General features: G+C 40.9%; 1 protein-coding gene across 1 annotated transcript in view; it reads left to right on the forward strand.

Annotated features, from left to right (window-relative positions):
* Positions 1-104: 104 nt before the first annotated feature.
* The window catches only part of FARSB (phenylalanyl-tRNA synthetase subunit beta), a 42,605-nt gene continuing 26,931 nt past the window's right edge, over positions 105-15,778 (forward strand). Inside the window, exons 1-13 of the mRNA XM_056357941.1 lie at positions 105-261; positions 1,350-1,405; positions 3,449-3,603; positions 4,142-4,214; positions 5,467-5,582; positions 6,022-6,172; positions 7,391-7,499; positions 9,792-9,862; positions 11,176-11,237; positions 11,325-11,376; positions 12,944-13,005; positions 13,429-13,636; positions 14,061-14,141. Coding sequence (XP_056213916.1) covers positions 204-261; positions 1,350-1,405; positions 3,449-3,603; positions 4,142-4,214; positions 5,467-5,582; positions 6,022-6,172; positions 7,391-7,499; positions 9,792-9,862; positions 11,176-11,237; positions 11,325-11,376; positions 12,944-13,005; positions 13,429-13,636; positions 14,061-14,141 — 1,254 coding nt within the window. The 5' untranslated portion in view covers positions 105-203. The remainder of the gene's footprint in view (positions 262-1,349; positions 1,406-3,448; positions 3,604-4,141; positions 4,215-5,466; positions 5,583-6,021; positions 6,173-7,390; positions 7,500-9,791; positions 9,863-11,175; positions 11,238-11,324; positions 11,377-12,943; positions 13,006-13,428; positions 13,637-14,060; positions 14,142-15,778) is intronic.

Here is a 15,778-nt window from a genome sequence, read left to right on the forward strand (position 1 = left end):
CGTCCCCGGGCGCAGGAGCCGGGCGGGCCCGCAGCACGGGCGGGCGGCCAGGCCGCCCCCGCAGGGCCGCGCTGGGGGGCGAGGGGCGCGGCGGGCGCAGGAGCCGGGCCAAGGGCGGGCGGCGCTCAGGCAGCGCGGGGGCAGGCGCGGCGAGGGCCCGGCGGGCGGTGGCGCAGGCGCGGTGCGGCAGAGCCGGTGCCGCCATGCCGACTGTCAGCGTGAAACGGGACCTGCTCTTCCAGGCGCTGGGCAGGACCTACAGTGAGTGGCGCGGGCGGGCCGGGGGCTGCGCGGGGCCGCTGCTCGCCTCACGCCGCCCCCCGTAAGGCGGGCCGGGCGGCGGCTGCGGCGGCTGGAGCGTCTCGGGAGCCTCCCGGGAGCCTCCGGTTGTGCTGCGATGGGCCGCGGCCTCCGGCCCCGGGCAGGCCCAGCCCCCGCCGGCAGCTCCCCGTCGCTCCTTGCTCAGCCCGGTGTCAGCGGAGCTGAGCCAGGCGGCGGGGGCAGCCCGGCCTTCAGGCCGACGGCGGGGTCCGTACCGGCGGCGCGCCCCAGCCGCCTCCCCTCACCGCCCCGCGGCACGCCAGGCGAGGCCCTGGATTTCCCCCGGGCCCTTCAGGCCTTTTGCCCAGATACGTGCTGTATCAGCCCGAATCCTTCAGGACGTCGGAACCCTGCATTCCCAGAGCGCAGTGTCTGGTTGCAGTTTCCCTGTCTGTTTCAGGAACTGGTAAAAGCAAACAGGAAAGGGAAAAGGTGGGAGCAGGCAAAGCAAACAGTTAATAGTGTGGTTTTATTCGGGCCTTCTTCCCTGGCTCTGTAGAAATTTCACTTAAAAACTGTTTGGCTGGAAGAGCGCTTGGGGACACGCAGCAGTTTATCTAGTCCCTGCTGGAATTGGTGCGCTCTTCAGACAGATGGGTGCAAATTACCATTTTCACATCAGGGTTGTGTGACTGACATGTCATAACACAGCTGATGCAACCTTTGTATGACAAGCTGACTGATTAAAAAATTAGCTGTTGGCAGAAGCTGTGTAACTACTCCCTCCTTTTTATCTGTTCAGGCCAGAGCTACTCTGACAAACTTGCCGGACTTAGTGAAGCCGGCAGCAGAGCCGGGCTGAGAAGTCCTTGCTATGGCTGTAAGAATAACTTGTCAATAAATGCAATCGGTACTAAAGAAACTACTGCTCAGATGCAAATACAAGCAACTTTCCTTGAATTGCTATTACCCTGTTTCAAAATATCATTTGTTACCTTGTTTGAAAACATTTAAAACAAACAGGAAAAGATTCCTTTTACAGTCTGAGGTCTGCTTATTAAGCAAAAATTCACCTTCTTTCTTCACAGCTGATGAAGAATTTAATGAGCTTTGCTTTGAGTTTGGTTTGGAGCTTGATGAAATTGTAAGTAATGGGGTTTTATTTGTTACTTTTTCAGTAGATGTAGTGTATTGACAGCATTTATATTTGTAAGAGTTCATGCGGCATTATTTCCAGCATATACATAGAGTTGTAGAATGGTTTGGGTTGGCAGGGACCTTCAAGATCATCCATTCCCAGCCCCCCTGCCATGGGCAGGGACACCTTCCACTGGACCAGGTTGCTCCCAGCCCCGTCCAGCCTGGCCTTGGGCACTGCCAGGGATGGGGCACCCACAGGTGCTCTGGGCAGCCTGGGCCAGTGCCTCACCACCCTCACAGGAAAGAATTTCTCCCTAATATCTGATCTAAACCTGCCCTCTTCCAGCCTCCAGCCATTCCCCCTGTCCCGTCACTCCATGCCCTTGTCAGAAGTCCCTCCCCAGCTTTCCTGCGGGCCCCTTTAGGCACTGGGAGGCTGCCATAAGGTCTCCCCGGAGCCTTCTCTTCTCCAGGCTGAACAGCCCCGACTCTCTCAGCCTGTCTTCCTAGGAGAGCTGCTCCAGCCTCTGACCATCTTTGTGGCCTCCTCTGGACTCGCTCCAACAGGCCCATGTCCTTGTTACGTTGGGGGCCCCAGAGCTGAAGGCAGCACTGCAGGGGGTCTCACGAGAGCAGAGTAGAGGGGGAGAATCCCCTCCCTCGACCTGCTGGCCACGCTTCTTGTGTTGCAGCCCAAGATATGGTTGGCTTTGTGGGCTGCAAGCGCACATCGCTGGGTCATGCTGACCTTCCTGTCAACCAGTGCCCCCAAGTCTTTCTCCTCAGGGCTGCTCTCAATCCATTCTCTGCCCAGCCTGTGTCTGTGCTTGGGATTGTCCCGACCCACATGCAGGACCCTGCACTTGGACTATTTGAACTTCATGAGGTTTACACAGGCCCAGCTCTCAAGCCTGTCAGGGTCCTTCTGGATGGCAACCCTTCCCTCCAGTGTGTTGATACGGTATTGGCCTGATAGGATTCCCTGATACAGTGTTGGGTAATGCCCTCTAGCAGGTACCAAGAAAAAGTTTAGGCAAGGTTTGGAGGATACAATGTTGTATCCTCAAAAAGCAGTGTAGAGGAGACTTGAAGGCCCCTTTGACCTGTACGGTTACTCAGCAGCACTGCAGCAGGCTTTTCATCCTGAAACATCCTTACACATCTGCATACCACAGGGTAGAATATGCAACACATACCTTTAGGTTCTTGTTTAAAAACTATTGTTGCAATAGATTGTATTAGCACAGGTGTTTTGAATCTGAAAAAAAACAGAAACACAAAAATTACCATCATGGAAGCAAGAGAACCCAAGACAGCATATTGCTATACTTCATGGATGTCGGCAGCCTGCGCAAGCTCCAGTCTAGCCCCATTTTATTTAGCAACATAAATACAGCCACAGACATGTATTGAACATATTTTACAAGATCTGTTTGGCTTTGTTTTGTGTGTATTCTTCAGTGCAGTATCCACAAAAATGTATTTGTCCTGGACATTGTTGTCTAAATTGTAACTAATTTATATTTAAAGTTTTGATTCAGGTTCTGTAGTCATGAAATTTGCTAGCCCTGTTACCTGTTTTCATGTAAATCTTGTTCAAGTAGACCTGTTTTGGATTTGCTTTTTAATTTTAATTAATTGATATTCTAATGATATTTATTAAAAGACATCTGGACATCCTATGTTATGCTTTATTTCAGAATAGACTTGATATGACAAGCCATGTGCTGATAGATTGCTAAATATAATGTCTCAGTTCTCTACTGGGATCTGCTAGCCTGGAGACTCTTGCTTCTATAATCTCTTTTTTTAAAACTCAAATTCTAATGGTGGATTTTCTTTTGGTATACTGCATTACAGTCTCTGAATCTGAGAAAAATTTAGATTTTACATAATTTCTGGTGTTTGGTGTGTCCATTTGCTCTATAAATCCAACTTACACTGTTAAACTTCTAATTAATACAATTTTTCCTATATTACCTCACCATCATACTCCTGTCAATGTTAAGAAATTTCAGGTTAAAAACACATTTTTGCTTAATTTCAGACATCTGAGAAAGACATTATAAGTAAAGAAAAAGGTGAAGAAAAGGCAAAGGGTGCATCTGATACCATTCTCTATAAAATTGATGTTCCTGCCAACCGTTATGATCTCCTTTGCCTTGAAGGATTGGTCCGAGGACTGCAGGTCTTTAAAGAAAGGTAATGCAGAGTTGTGAGATTTTTGTGTGGTTTGTTATTTGTTTCCATATGAGTCCATTTCTGGTCAATAAACAAACTTGCCACCTGCTTGGATTTTGAGTACAATCTCATGTGTAGATCAGAGTTGTCAGATGTTCCTCTGGAGAGGATTTGTTGTATATTTTCAAAAGACTACACTAGAATGTTACTGGGTTTTGTATCTGTTCTAAACATTTTTCAGCTGCTGTTCCATTTGAGACTTAACCTCTGTAAAGAACTCCTGCAGAGGAGCTTCCTTGGGATGCTCTGTACTTAATACCAAAACAAATAATTGTTTTCACTTTTCTGCAATGACTTTATCTTCTTGAGTATTTCCTTTCTAGTTCAGTAATCTGTTTACTATTCCATAGAAAACAAGTTTTAAACAGTTAGCTAATTTTCGTGCCAAGAAATGTTACTAAAGAAAGTTTTCTGCATATAATTGTTTCTACATTTCTGAAGTTTCCTGCATTTGGGGAACTTTCTTTCAGTTACAGGCTGACTTCTGGTTTTATTCTAGGATAAATCTCCCTAGGTATGAAAAGATAATACCACCTCAGGGTGAAGGTCAGAGGCTGATTATCACCGAAGAGGTAAAAATGTTTACTGTACCTTTGTGATTTTATTGAGAGTTTCTGAATCAGCAAGATAGGTATCACTACTCATTTTATAAGAGCACTGAGACTGGAAATCTTAATTGCAGAACAAGGGATAAAGAAATTTAAATATCTTTTAACTCACGATTGATTTCTAGGGACAGGGAGGGGGAGGAACAATAGAAAAATCATTTTTGGTGAACCTAGTAGCAGATAGCAGAATCACAGAATGGTCAGGGTTGGAAGAGACCTCTGGAGATCATCTAGCCCAACCCTTTGCTAAAGTAGGTTCACTTAGATCAGGTTGCATAGAATTGCATCCAGGCGGGTTTTGAGTATCTCCAGAGAAGGAGACCACGACTTTTCTGGGCAGCCCGTTCCAGTGCTCTGTCACCCTCAGAGTAAAGGAAGTTTTTTTATATTCAGATGGAACTTCCTGTGTTGCAGTTTGTGCCCGTTGCCTCTTGTCCTGTCGCTGGGCACCACTGCAAAGAGCCTGGCCCCATCCTCTTGACACCCACCCTTAAGATATTTCTATGCATTGGTAAGATCCCTTCTCAGTCTTCTCCAGGTTAAACAGGCCCAGATCTCTCAGCCTTTTCTGGTAAGAGAGATGCTCCAGTCCCCGCATCATCTTCGTAGCCCTCCGCTGGACCCTCTGCAGTCTGTCTCTCTTGACCTGGGCAGCCCAGCACTGGGCACAGCACTCCAGATGTGCCTCACCAGGGCAGAGCAGAGGGGGGATCACCTCCCTCCACCTGCTGGCCACGGTCCTCCCAGTGCACCCCAGGGTCCCACTGGCTTCTTGGCCACACGGACACGCTGCTGGCCCATGGGCACCTTGCTGCCCACCAGCACTCCCAGGTCCTTCCCCGCAGAGCTGCCCCCCAGCAGGTCAGCCCCAGCCCGTGCTGGTGCGTGGGGCTGCTCCTCCCCAGGGGCAGGACCCTACACTTGCCTTTGCTGAACTTCATCAAACCTAAGTTCCAGATGCTCACGTTGCATTGACCTTCTGGGCCATTACACTGTGAATTGGAAACCTCCCTGTCTGTCATCAGACCTGGAGTGGGTTTGTTTGGTTTGTCTTTTTTTTTTCCCCTTGATATTCTGATGTCTTTCTGTGAATTTCCCTTTTGCTTACTACTTTACGAAAGAGGACTTTATAAAGACAAGTGCACATTTAATCAGTTTTAGTTTTGTATATTCTGTGTACTTGAAATTTATAATGTGTTGCTGTTGTAAATTGTAGACTGTCCATGTCCGTCCTCATGCTGTAGCTGCAGTCCTTCGTAATATAACTTTTACCAAGGAACGTTACGATAGTTTCATCGACCTCCAAGAAAAACTACACCAAAATATTTGCAGGTTAGTACTTAATTTAAAATAATGTCTATGTGTATGCTTTTATCACGTTAAAACTGCACATCCCTCTGGCAGAAAGGCATTATATTTATAATTATGCTAAGGAAAGTCTTCTATAGCAGCTCTCTTGATCCTTCTCACTTCCTTGCCAGTTTTTGCCTGCTCTCAGTATTTTTCAACATAAATAGCTGTTACAGCTCCTACAACAGTTGAGAAAGAAGCACTTTGCAATGGTCCCATTAGATTTGCCTTTGACTGTTTTGTTGTTAACATTTGTTAAAATGTTATTCGTGAAAAGAATTTCTAGGTTTCTCAAAATTGCCCTTCTACTTTTTCAGTAAGTTCTATGAATGTATAGAAGTATAGAGCATCATGAGATTCTGTCGCGAAGGAACTCCAAATATTACTAGTGAAATCATTATTTTGCCTTCTTTCTTTCTAGGAGAAGAGCATTAGTAGCAATAGGTACCCATGACTTGGACACCATCTCTGGTCCATTTACTTTTACAGCTAAAGCACCTTCTGAAATTAAATTCAAGCCCTTGAATCAATCCCAGGAGTACACAGCTTCACAAATTATGGATCTGTATAGAGTAAGTGAGATTTTTCACACTTGTTGCACTAAATGCAGGAAGATACATTTTCAAGGCTTAATATCTCTTTTATCCTTGTTATTAAGAGTTGTACTTGCAAATAAATAAAAGTTATCTTCTGTAGCTTCAGGCAGTGAACATTCCACATTTTGCTTATTCATGAGAAATGCATGGTAATACTTTATCCTAATTGTCCATGAAAGATACATTGTGATGTTTTGTGGCTAAGCACAACTCTTAGAATAGTGAGTCTGATATTAACCCTCTGATTTATCAACACAAAGACTGCTTTTCATGATGTTCTTAATAATACTGTAAAAAGATGGTGTGTTTATATATCTACACTGGTAAGATAGCATACAAAGCTGAGAAAAGCTTGGGGTAAGTAATATCATATTTTTTAATGTTACTTTAATTAAGCCATTTTACTTGGGGAGGATGTCAAATTACTTGCTCAACCACAGATTAGGCAAGCATAGCTGTGTGAAAGGCTCAGGTTAAGTCTGGCACTGCTCTTGGCCGAGCATCCTGATGAAACCAGGTAAATGCTAGGAAAAGATTCTGTCAGGTCTAAGTTTATGGTGTTTATGTGGGCCACTTTAAATGCCAGCATTAGAAAATGATACTGTTATCATTGTCATTACAGTATGCAGCTGTGCTGGAACACACATACTGGCCATAGAGAGAAATAAATTCTCAAAGATCTCTTACTAAAGATGAGTAAGAGAGCTAGGAAACAAGGGGTATCAGAGAGACTATAAGTAAATTATCTTTTTAGTGCAGCGTATACCTCTGTCATTGGAACAGATGTAAATTTTCAATTAAATTTAAGCAATTTATAGTTAGGTATTGTAGCGCTAATTTTTATCACTGTAAGGAAAGTTCCTAGAAACTAAGGATGTGTGCCCGTGGGTTTGGCAATGAAAGGTCTGCTGCGGTGAACAAGGGCATCATTTGGACAGCATCGCCTACGCATCTTTGAGAGAGTCCTTAAACAAATAATTTTTAACACTTGTGAAGAAACAAACAATCCAGTTAGCTCATTTCAAAGTTTTCCTGCTTCTGAGAGCAAACAGCTTTTGCTAGTGAAGTACCTAGCTCTCAACCAAATCCTTCCCCCTTTCAAAATTCTTGTTAATCTCTCAGCAAAGGATTGTAGCACTATGGAAGTTCACAAGTGAGCTAATGTGAAACATACGTTGTGCTTTGTTTCTCCAGACTGACAGCCACCTTCGGCACTATTTACACCTAATTGAAAACAAGCCACTTTATCCTGTCATTTATGACAGCAACGGTGTTGTTCTGTCCATGCCACCAATCATCAATGGTAAGATTACTTATGACTAATTTATACTGTCGTTGCTATTTTGTGTGTGAGCCAGAGTGTCTTAACAGAAGCACTGATGTAATAAGGATTATTCTGTTTACTTAAAATTGTTTCATTTACAATTTTGTATAGTCTTCTTTCAGTTTAAATGCAGCCAATGTTTTTGCTCCCTCCCTAGGCTGACAGTGTTCCTCTTTCCTCATCCTCATCAAGAGGATGTAAAAGTCCCACTGCAAGCCTCTGCATTTAGCTTCTCGTACCATTCAAGAACTCAAGAAAGGTTCCTTGTGAAAGGAACTGTTGTGAGGAAAGCATTTTGTTTGCATACATAAACATTGTTCATCAGACATTTTGCTAAAACAAGCATGTAAGAAATTATTTTGTAAACTGATATCTGTAACAGTCTGCGTGGTACACCGTTTTATGTGGTCACAGTAGGGGACTTTTCACCTAGGTCTTAAGCCCAGCGTACAAGTGATTTCGGAAGATGTTAATGGCTTAAAAAGAATAAACTGATCTGGACTTTTTTGCATTGTTTCTAAACATGGTTTTCCTCTGAACACAAAAGAAACTGTGGGTGATTTTTGAGAACCGTGTTTACTGAAGCTAGTTAATGACATAGCAAGAATTACTCCTTTAACAAAGACATTTCAGTATACCTACATATTTATGTAAAGAATTGGTAACTTTCCCTACACTGACTGATAAAATTTGCAGTGATAATTTCTTTGGATGTATTTTTCCTAATTGACCTTATCCATATGTTAAACAGCTAACCCAAATCTTCTTAAAAGGCAGCTCAAGCTCTGTGGCAGGGACTGGTAAGAATGACTGTTCAATTGAAGGTAGTGTCAACCACTGTTGACACTTCAGAATGTTTCATGAATAAGCATTGCATATTGCTTACATTTTATCAATTAAAAGGTTGAGTTAAATTTAATACCTGTCTCTATTGTAAAGAACAGTATTTAAGAGAGGCTTCCAGGTTGAAGGTACTTTTTAAACAGATAATGAAATGTAAACATCTGTATTGGTTTTTTGGATTATTGACAAGCACTAAAGTGAAAGGTTGTATTTGCTTTGAAGTGCATCCAGAAATGCTGAATGGATGGAATGCCATCTGCAAGGAGGTACAGCACAGCATCAAAGGGAAGGGAATACAAAATCCCTCAGTCTTAAGATCTTCAGTGCACTTAACTTTAAGTCTAGCTGTAACCTGGTTTCTCAGGTAGGAAACACAGAAGCTGAATTACTTGATCAGGGTCAAACAAAGGAAGCAAGAATGCCATGTGTATCCAAGTGTGTACTTCCTTTTGCCTCCTGTGGCGTGCGTCTCCATTAGCAAACAGCGTAATGAAAGACAAGGACAAAGAGGTTGGATTTGGCACAATCCCATACAATTGTAGGATGCCTGTGTCCATGCTGCATGGTTACCTGCAATGACATTCATTCAAGGTGTGCACTGCACATCTATACCTAACAGGCAACGAGGCAGATTTCTGTACAGCTGCTCTAGATCGCTCGTGGGTTACTAACAGAACCCCATTCTTGTAGGGAACCAAGTACTGGGGGACACTTTGGGTTCAATTTGCAAGAGACACACTTTAGGTGATGCCCCTAAGTGTATGTTCCACCTGGAATCTTCCAGGTGGGAAACAGTTCTGAGTGCATCAGTGATGTTCTTCAGTGCACACCTCATGACTCCCAGTACAGACACAAAGCAGATTCATGCCTAAAAGGAACCCGTAGTAGGACATGAATCACTAATGTAGACAAATCCACAGTGTATCAGCAGTGTCAAGAGATCTTGGTTATTCACAGAAGGAGCTATGGATATTTGTCATTGTAAATCATCTTTTCAAAACCATTGAACTCATTCCTGTCCACGGCTGCTCGCTTACGCACATCACACATCAAATGTGAACGTGTTACTAAAGCCAGGAAAGATGAGGTGCCCTGCCAGTGCAGAACCACTTTGCAACCAGCAGACAGCCACCATTGTGCCAGCTCGCTTTCTTAGCCAGATAGCAAGATGCCTGTAGATTTGCGTGTCTTTCAATGTAAAGCATAACCTGGTCTGTCTTTTTCCTAATTTGAATTCATGAATTTAAAAGTAAAAAGAGGTGATATTCTGGTAAGAATTGTGAATGCTCGTGCAGTAGGCAGTGGCTTTTTAAGCTATGGAAGAAGATGACAGTGATCTTTCTGAATCACAAAAGGGAGTTGGTATCAGTGTCATTGCAAGAAAAGTAATAACATTTCTTAACATGTTTTTGTCTTCACATGTTTTAGGAGATCATACAAAAATAAGCATAAACACCAGAAATGTATTTATTGAATGTACAGGCACAGATATTACAAAGGTAAAATAATCTTTCCTGCTTCTGTTATGCTGTAATGTCATTGTTTTCCCTTTGGGCGATAGGGCCACAATACAAAGACCTACAATAGCCAGGCTACTTTATGGATCCAACCTCCCATTTCAAAAGGGCAAGATAAGTTGTAGGACTATGTGGAATTCCTTCAACAGTTTTTGCCTTGCTGTATAGACAGTGTTGTATTTTCATTGGATTTTGGTTTATACTGTGTCTTTACACTGACACTTTCAGTTTGTATAAGAAAGTGATTTAAGTAAATTATGGGCTTTTGTTGTTGTTGAGCACTTTTTCTAAATCTGAAAGGCTTCGAAAACAGTAAAACTCACTAAGACTGCTTATTTAGCCAGAATACTCATTGTAATGAATCATTTTACCTCCTACTTAAAATTTGGGCTGAGGGAAGACAACACTTTTTCTTCTTGTTATCTTTTTCAAGCAGGGATGCTGTGCAAATAATTGTCATATCGAAGTTTTTCCACATGCAAATTCTGTAACTCAAAGCCAAAGCATGAAAGCCTAGCAGTTATAATTGCCTGTTCAGGAATATAAGTTGTGCATTCGTTGATAGTTTCCCTAAAGAGAGTATGTTGACGCTTAAGAGCAAAAGTGCTTTTAACTTGCCCTACTACACAACGAGATGTTAACCACACAAACAAATCCGCACGTTGAGGGGTGTCTTTTAAGCAGACTAATAAATAACTGCTTTTTGGTACTGCTTGCCTTGATAGTAAAAACAAAAATGGTGCTGATCTGTTTATGTGAAGGAAATTATACTGTACGGTATCAAAAAAACAATCCTTGGAAACTGAGAATTTGATCTGAATTTCATGATTATGTTCTGTTATACTAAACTCTTAAAATATTAACTGTAAACCAAAAGATTTTGCAAATGGGGTTATTTCATAGTGTATTACTACAATGCACAGTCCTTCAGCCTCTACATTCTCACTTGAAGTTCAGTGAAATAGCTAATTAGGCTGAAGGTTGGGAAGACCCAGTTCTGACTGGTAAAAACTCTGTGTATCTTCACAACAGAGCTTAGCAAGGATGTAAAAATGTTTCAGAACCTTGAAAACCAAGGATTTTGAGTTTTTGCATAAATCTCTCTGTAGCAGAACAAAAACATTTTTAAAATTCAATCACTACTCTAGTCTGCTAGGATTTTGGTTGTTAAGTTATTGAATAGAATTAAGAGACTGTAAGTTAAGTTTTTTCCCCCTCATTTCTTGTTAATATATTGTCTACTTCAGCACAAGTAGATGACAGATTTCAATGTGATTATTATCTTTATTTTGTAGGCAAAAATTGTTCTTGATATTATAGTCACGATGTTTAGTGAATATTGTGAGAAGCCGTTCAGGTGAGTATAAATCTCTAGTCAGAAACATATTACATTTGGGCTGTGTTTTAAAAATGGTTTTACTTCTCTTTTTCTGTCTCTTCTCAGTGTTGAAGCAGCAGAAGTGGTTTATCCTAATGGAAAGACCATCATCTACCCGGTAAGCGTAGTGATACGATATCTTAGTATCCTTGGGGAAAGGATTTTATTTACACAAAGTCTGGTAAGAGTGACATTGTCTTGCTTTTCTGCAGAGGCTGTCAGTATACACTGGTTCTGACATAGTGGAAAAGCTTAGCTTGGCACTATCTATATATTAGTGAGTCAGGGCCTTCTCTAGCCCCATGAAAGATAGATCCAGCTTCCCCTTATCTAGGAAACTCATTCTGAAGGTCCACTAATTTATGATAAGTCTAAAAATACAGTCTCACTGACATAGCCCGATACTCCAAAAAGAAGGGTAGGGTTTAAAGTTACGAGTGGTAACCATTGTTGTGATTTAGAGTTCATGTGATATGAACTTTTTCAGGAACAAGTAAAGATTGCAATCAAAGGTCATAATCTGTGTCTAAAGTCTTTAAAACCTACATGTTCCAAATCAGGAAGAATGACTGCAGGAAGAGGTCCTTAAGCCAGCGGACAACTGTAATCAGCCTCAGCATAACGTACTTATCAGATCTAGAAGCTTTAATGCCCTTCAGTTAAAATAACCTTGTAACACTGGATTTTTCAGTCTTTCACCTCATAGACTCCAACTATATAAAGGTCCATAAGGCAGGATGTTGACTTCAAGTGCAGGTTTGCCTGCATTTGGAGTCCCAGGCAGACCTCTGCAGTAATGGGGTCTTAATTTTGCTCTCTTAAGAAGTGTAAAGAAAGCAATTCCTCCTGTTTCCTGAAAGTAACTGAAAACAAACAGGGGTCTGGTTGGGTTCATAAAACCACATCTACCAAGCAAGTACAAACTGTTTAGAGGGAAAGAAACTAATTTTTACTGAAAGTTTTTCTAGTGGTGTTTTAGCTTTTTCTCTTAGCAATGTCAGCTTTAATCAACAGAGGAAAGACCTAGAATCTTGAAGAGATATCCAACAAAACAGAAATCTCTGCAGTAACCAAAGTAGCTTTCCTAGACAAAATAGAGCAAAAAATCCCCAAAGTTTTAGGTGCTAAGGTTTTTAAGGATTTGTATATCTGGAAGTTTAGAAACACCTTAGTAAATACATACAAAATAACTTTCTTAAATATGTTGCAAACTTTCTAAGTAAAATGCCAGTAGATACTTCTGTGCCAATATAGAAATAGAAAGTTTTCTTTCCTTTTCCTCCTAAAAGTCATTTGATCTGACCTAGACCATGAGATCTTATGCATGACCATTCATTGCTTTAGGGCTTTGACTTAGAATAAACTGGTGACTAGAAACTTTCAGCAACTCTGTTACTTGCATATATCAGAAATTATCGGAAGTTTCAGTAATGGGGATTTCATGCTGCATTCAACCTTCTAGCTTAACTGAGAACAGCTTTTACATCCAGTACTGTAACACGTTTTCTAGAATCCCGTTACCTTAAAATACTTAGTTTAGCCTAATATTCCACACTGGCCTTCTCTGTATGTCATTTTAGTATTGTAATTAGAAGGAATTAGGCTACTAAGATGTCAAAATTGAATCCTCTTAGGTAGAAATGGCAGATGTTGTGTATACTGAAAAGCTTTGTCTTTCTTTTTAGGAACTGGCTTACCGAAAAGAGAAGGTGAAATCTGATCACATTAACAAGAAAATAGGGATCAGGTGTGTTACTGCAAATGCAAACATAGTTTTCATTAGTCGTGAAAATGGTACTAGAAAATACTGATTATTGCATTGTATTAAAAATGTTTACACTGTGTGCTTTTTTTGTTGTTTTAATTTAACAAAAATTCAGGGGCTCTCCTGGATAATAAGATCAACTCTGTAAGACTCCTTCCCCTCTTTTCAAGGAAAGTGAATGATTCTTTATGGCCTCACACAACTGTTACGAAGTAAAGAAAAATGACTGTCTCAAGAGTCAGAACCTGAGCTGGTTCTGATCGAATGCTAAGTGTATGTACAGTCCATAACACACTTGGAGATGCTTCAGGATATAAGGCAATGCAGCAGAAACATTGATTACTTTAAAAAGCCAGACGATACAGTGCAAGATCCATAAATTTCTACTCTCTTGTTTTGTTTCAGTGAAACTCCATCAAGCCTTGCAAAGCTGCTGACTAGGATGTGTTTGAAGTCACACGTCATAGGGAATGGGAACAATATAGAGATTGAAATCCCTCCTACCAGAGCGGACATTATGCATGCATGTGATATCGTAGAAGATGCAGCAATAGCTTATGGTTATAACAACATTCAGATGACTATTCCGAAAACGTACACCATAGCTAATCAAGTAAGATTGCCCCTTCAAATAAATGCTCTGTTGTCCGTAAATGACTAGTGCATGCCAGAAGAGCTTTGGGGAAAACAGGACCTAGGAATTAAATATTTTGACATGCTTTGCATTGAGAAGTATTTACCATGGATGGGATACAAAACAGATGCCCCACTGATTTGAGTAAGTCCAAGACCAGTGGTTGCTGGTACTTGAAAAAGGACAGGGTTTAAGTAGGGAGCCCATATTAAATCTCTAATTGGGAGATTCATTTCCTCAGGCAAGCCTAAAGGCATCTGGCTGATGCTTTCACAAATTTTAAGCACACAAGCATAGTACATCCCTAGTAAATTCACCATAATGTAACAAGCAGAATCACCTCAGGAGAGAATACAAGAATGTTTATAGATGGAAGTTGAAAACTTTTTTTGTTTCGTTTTAGCTCCCCCTCAATAAGCTCACAGAACTTCTGAGACTGGACTTGGCAGCTGCTGGATTCACTGAAGCACTCACTTTTGCCCTGGTATATTATATTGATTTCATATTTGTCTTAGTTACATGTTGGAACAGCGATGCAGCCAAAGCTGCAGAGGATGGTCTTGAGGATATGTTATTGTATAAATGTACCGGTATTATCTGTTACTGTTTTGGCAGGTCATTGTTTGCTAGTGCTTTGGAATTATAGGATAATATTTTCTGAGTTTGTAGGTCAGAGAAATTGAATGAGTCGCTGTTAACGTGGCATGTAGTTCCGAGTATAAAGGCTAACATAGCTGCAGAATTACTGTTTTTAATTTAACTTGATAGGATGACTATTGTAAGACAACAAGTCTCTCTCAAGACTTTGATGACCAGATGTGAAATTCATCATAGTTTGATAATCTGGAGAACAAACATAAAAATGTGGAACTTTCTGGTGGCTATTACTACAGTTAGAGATTACCCTGTTTCTGTTTGTCTCCTTAGTTTTGTCACTTGCTCATGATTCCTTGCATTAGATACTAAGCTGATACTTAGTTATTCAGTCAGCAAAGAGTTTAAGAATGCCTGTAAAAAAGTTATAATCCACGCTAAGGGGACACAAATTCCTCTGTAAATTTCACCACAGGTGGTTTTTTTTTTTTTTTTTTTTACATGGAAGAGCAAATAAAAATACAGTGATTGTTGTTACCACTGGTTGCAGGTATTATTTGTATTATTTGTTACAGCCATGCCATAGTCTTTTACCAAGAATTAGGACTCTGCAGCAACATGTGCCTCTCCAGTACTAACAGCTGGCATTATTTCTAATACTGAAATTTTATTAATCCTGCAGCAGGATTGTTTCATTGAAATAAAATGTTCAGTAGGAAGCACCATCTTTGTCACAGCCACTTGTTCATGCCCCTTCGCCATAGTTGTGAACTGGGTCAGAGAACCTGATCTACTATGAAAAAGCACCCCATGCCCTCCAAATGATTATGGTAACTGTCCATACATGGACACTGGCATAGTTAGCTATTGAAAGGACATAATGCATTTTAGAAAGTCCTTTCTGTTGCAAGATCTGCTTAAAGCCTTTGCTTTAAGGTGCAATTTGTGGACTTTTTAGCTTATGGGGAACTACCATCATATATGCTACTAAAACCGAAATTTCTCAACCTTTTCCTGAACTTAAAACTTACTAGATGACCAGAACTATACATCCCTGAAAGTACATAACCTTTTAAGAGATATTTATCTGATCGCAGTTTATTTATTGGTAATTTACTCAAAGATTTTAAGGTACAGAGATGCAGGCTCCTAAAACACTTTTATGCATTTGAAAAGTTCAGGTATTGCAACCGAAGTTGGTAATCCAAATGGATTGAATACAATTTTAAACACCTTCAGATTTCACAGAGCTTCAAAAGCAAAATTTGGAGTAATTCAAAGTCTCAAAAATATATTCCAGTTTTAATATTTTGTTATTAACTCATTTAAGTAATCAGGATAATAATTAGTATTACTTCCTGCGGTGCTAGTATTTGACAAAGATATTTGGACTCCCTGTGGTAGTACTACATATGGGAAATAATAAGTATACCATGGTCAAGCTTTTATAGATTTCGCTTATTCATTAATAAGTATAATTCAGCTCTTTCAGCACTGAATAGATAATATGCTTAAAAACGTTGAATA

Source organism: Falco biarmicus, chromosome 13 (genome assembly GCF_023638135.1).
Source record: "Falco biarmicus isolate bFalBia1 chromosome 13, bFalBia1.pri, whole genome shotgun sequence".
Lineage (NCBI taxonomy): Eukaryota > Metazoa > Chordata > Aves > Falconiformes > Falconidae > Falco > Falco biarmicus.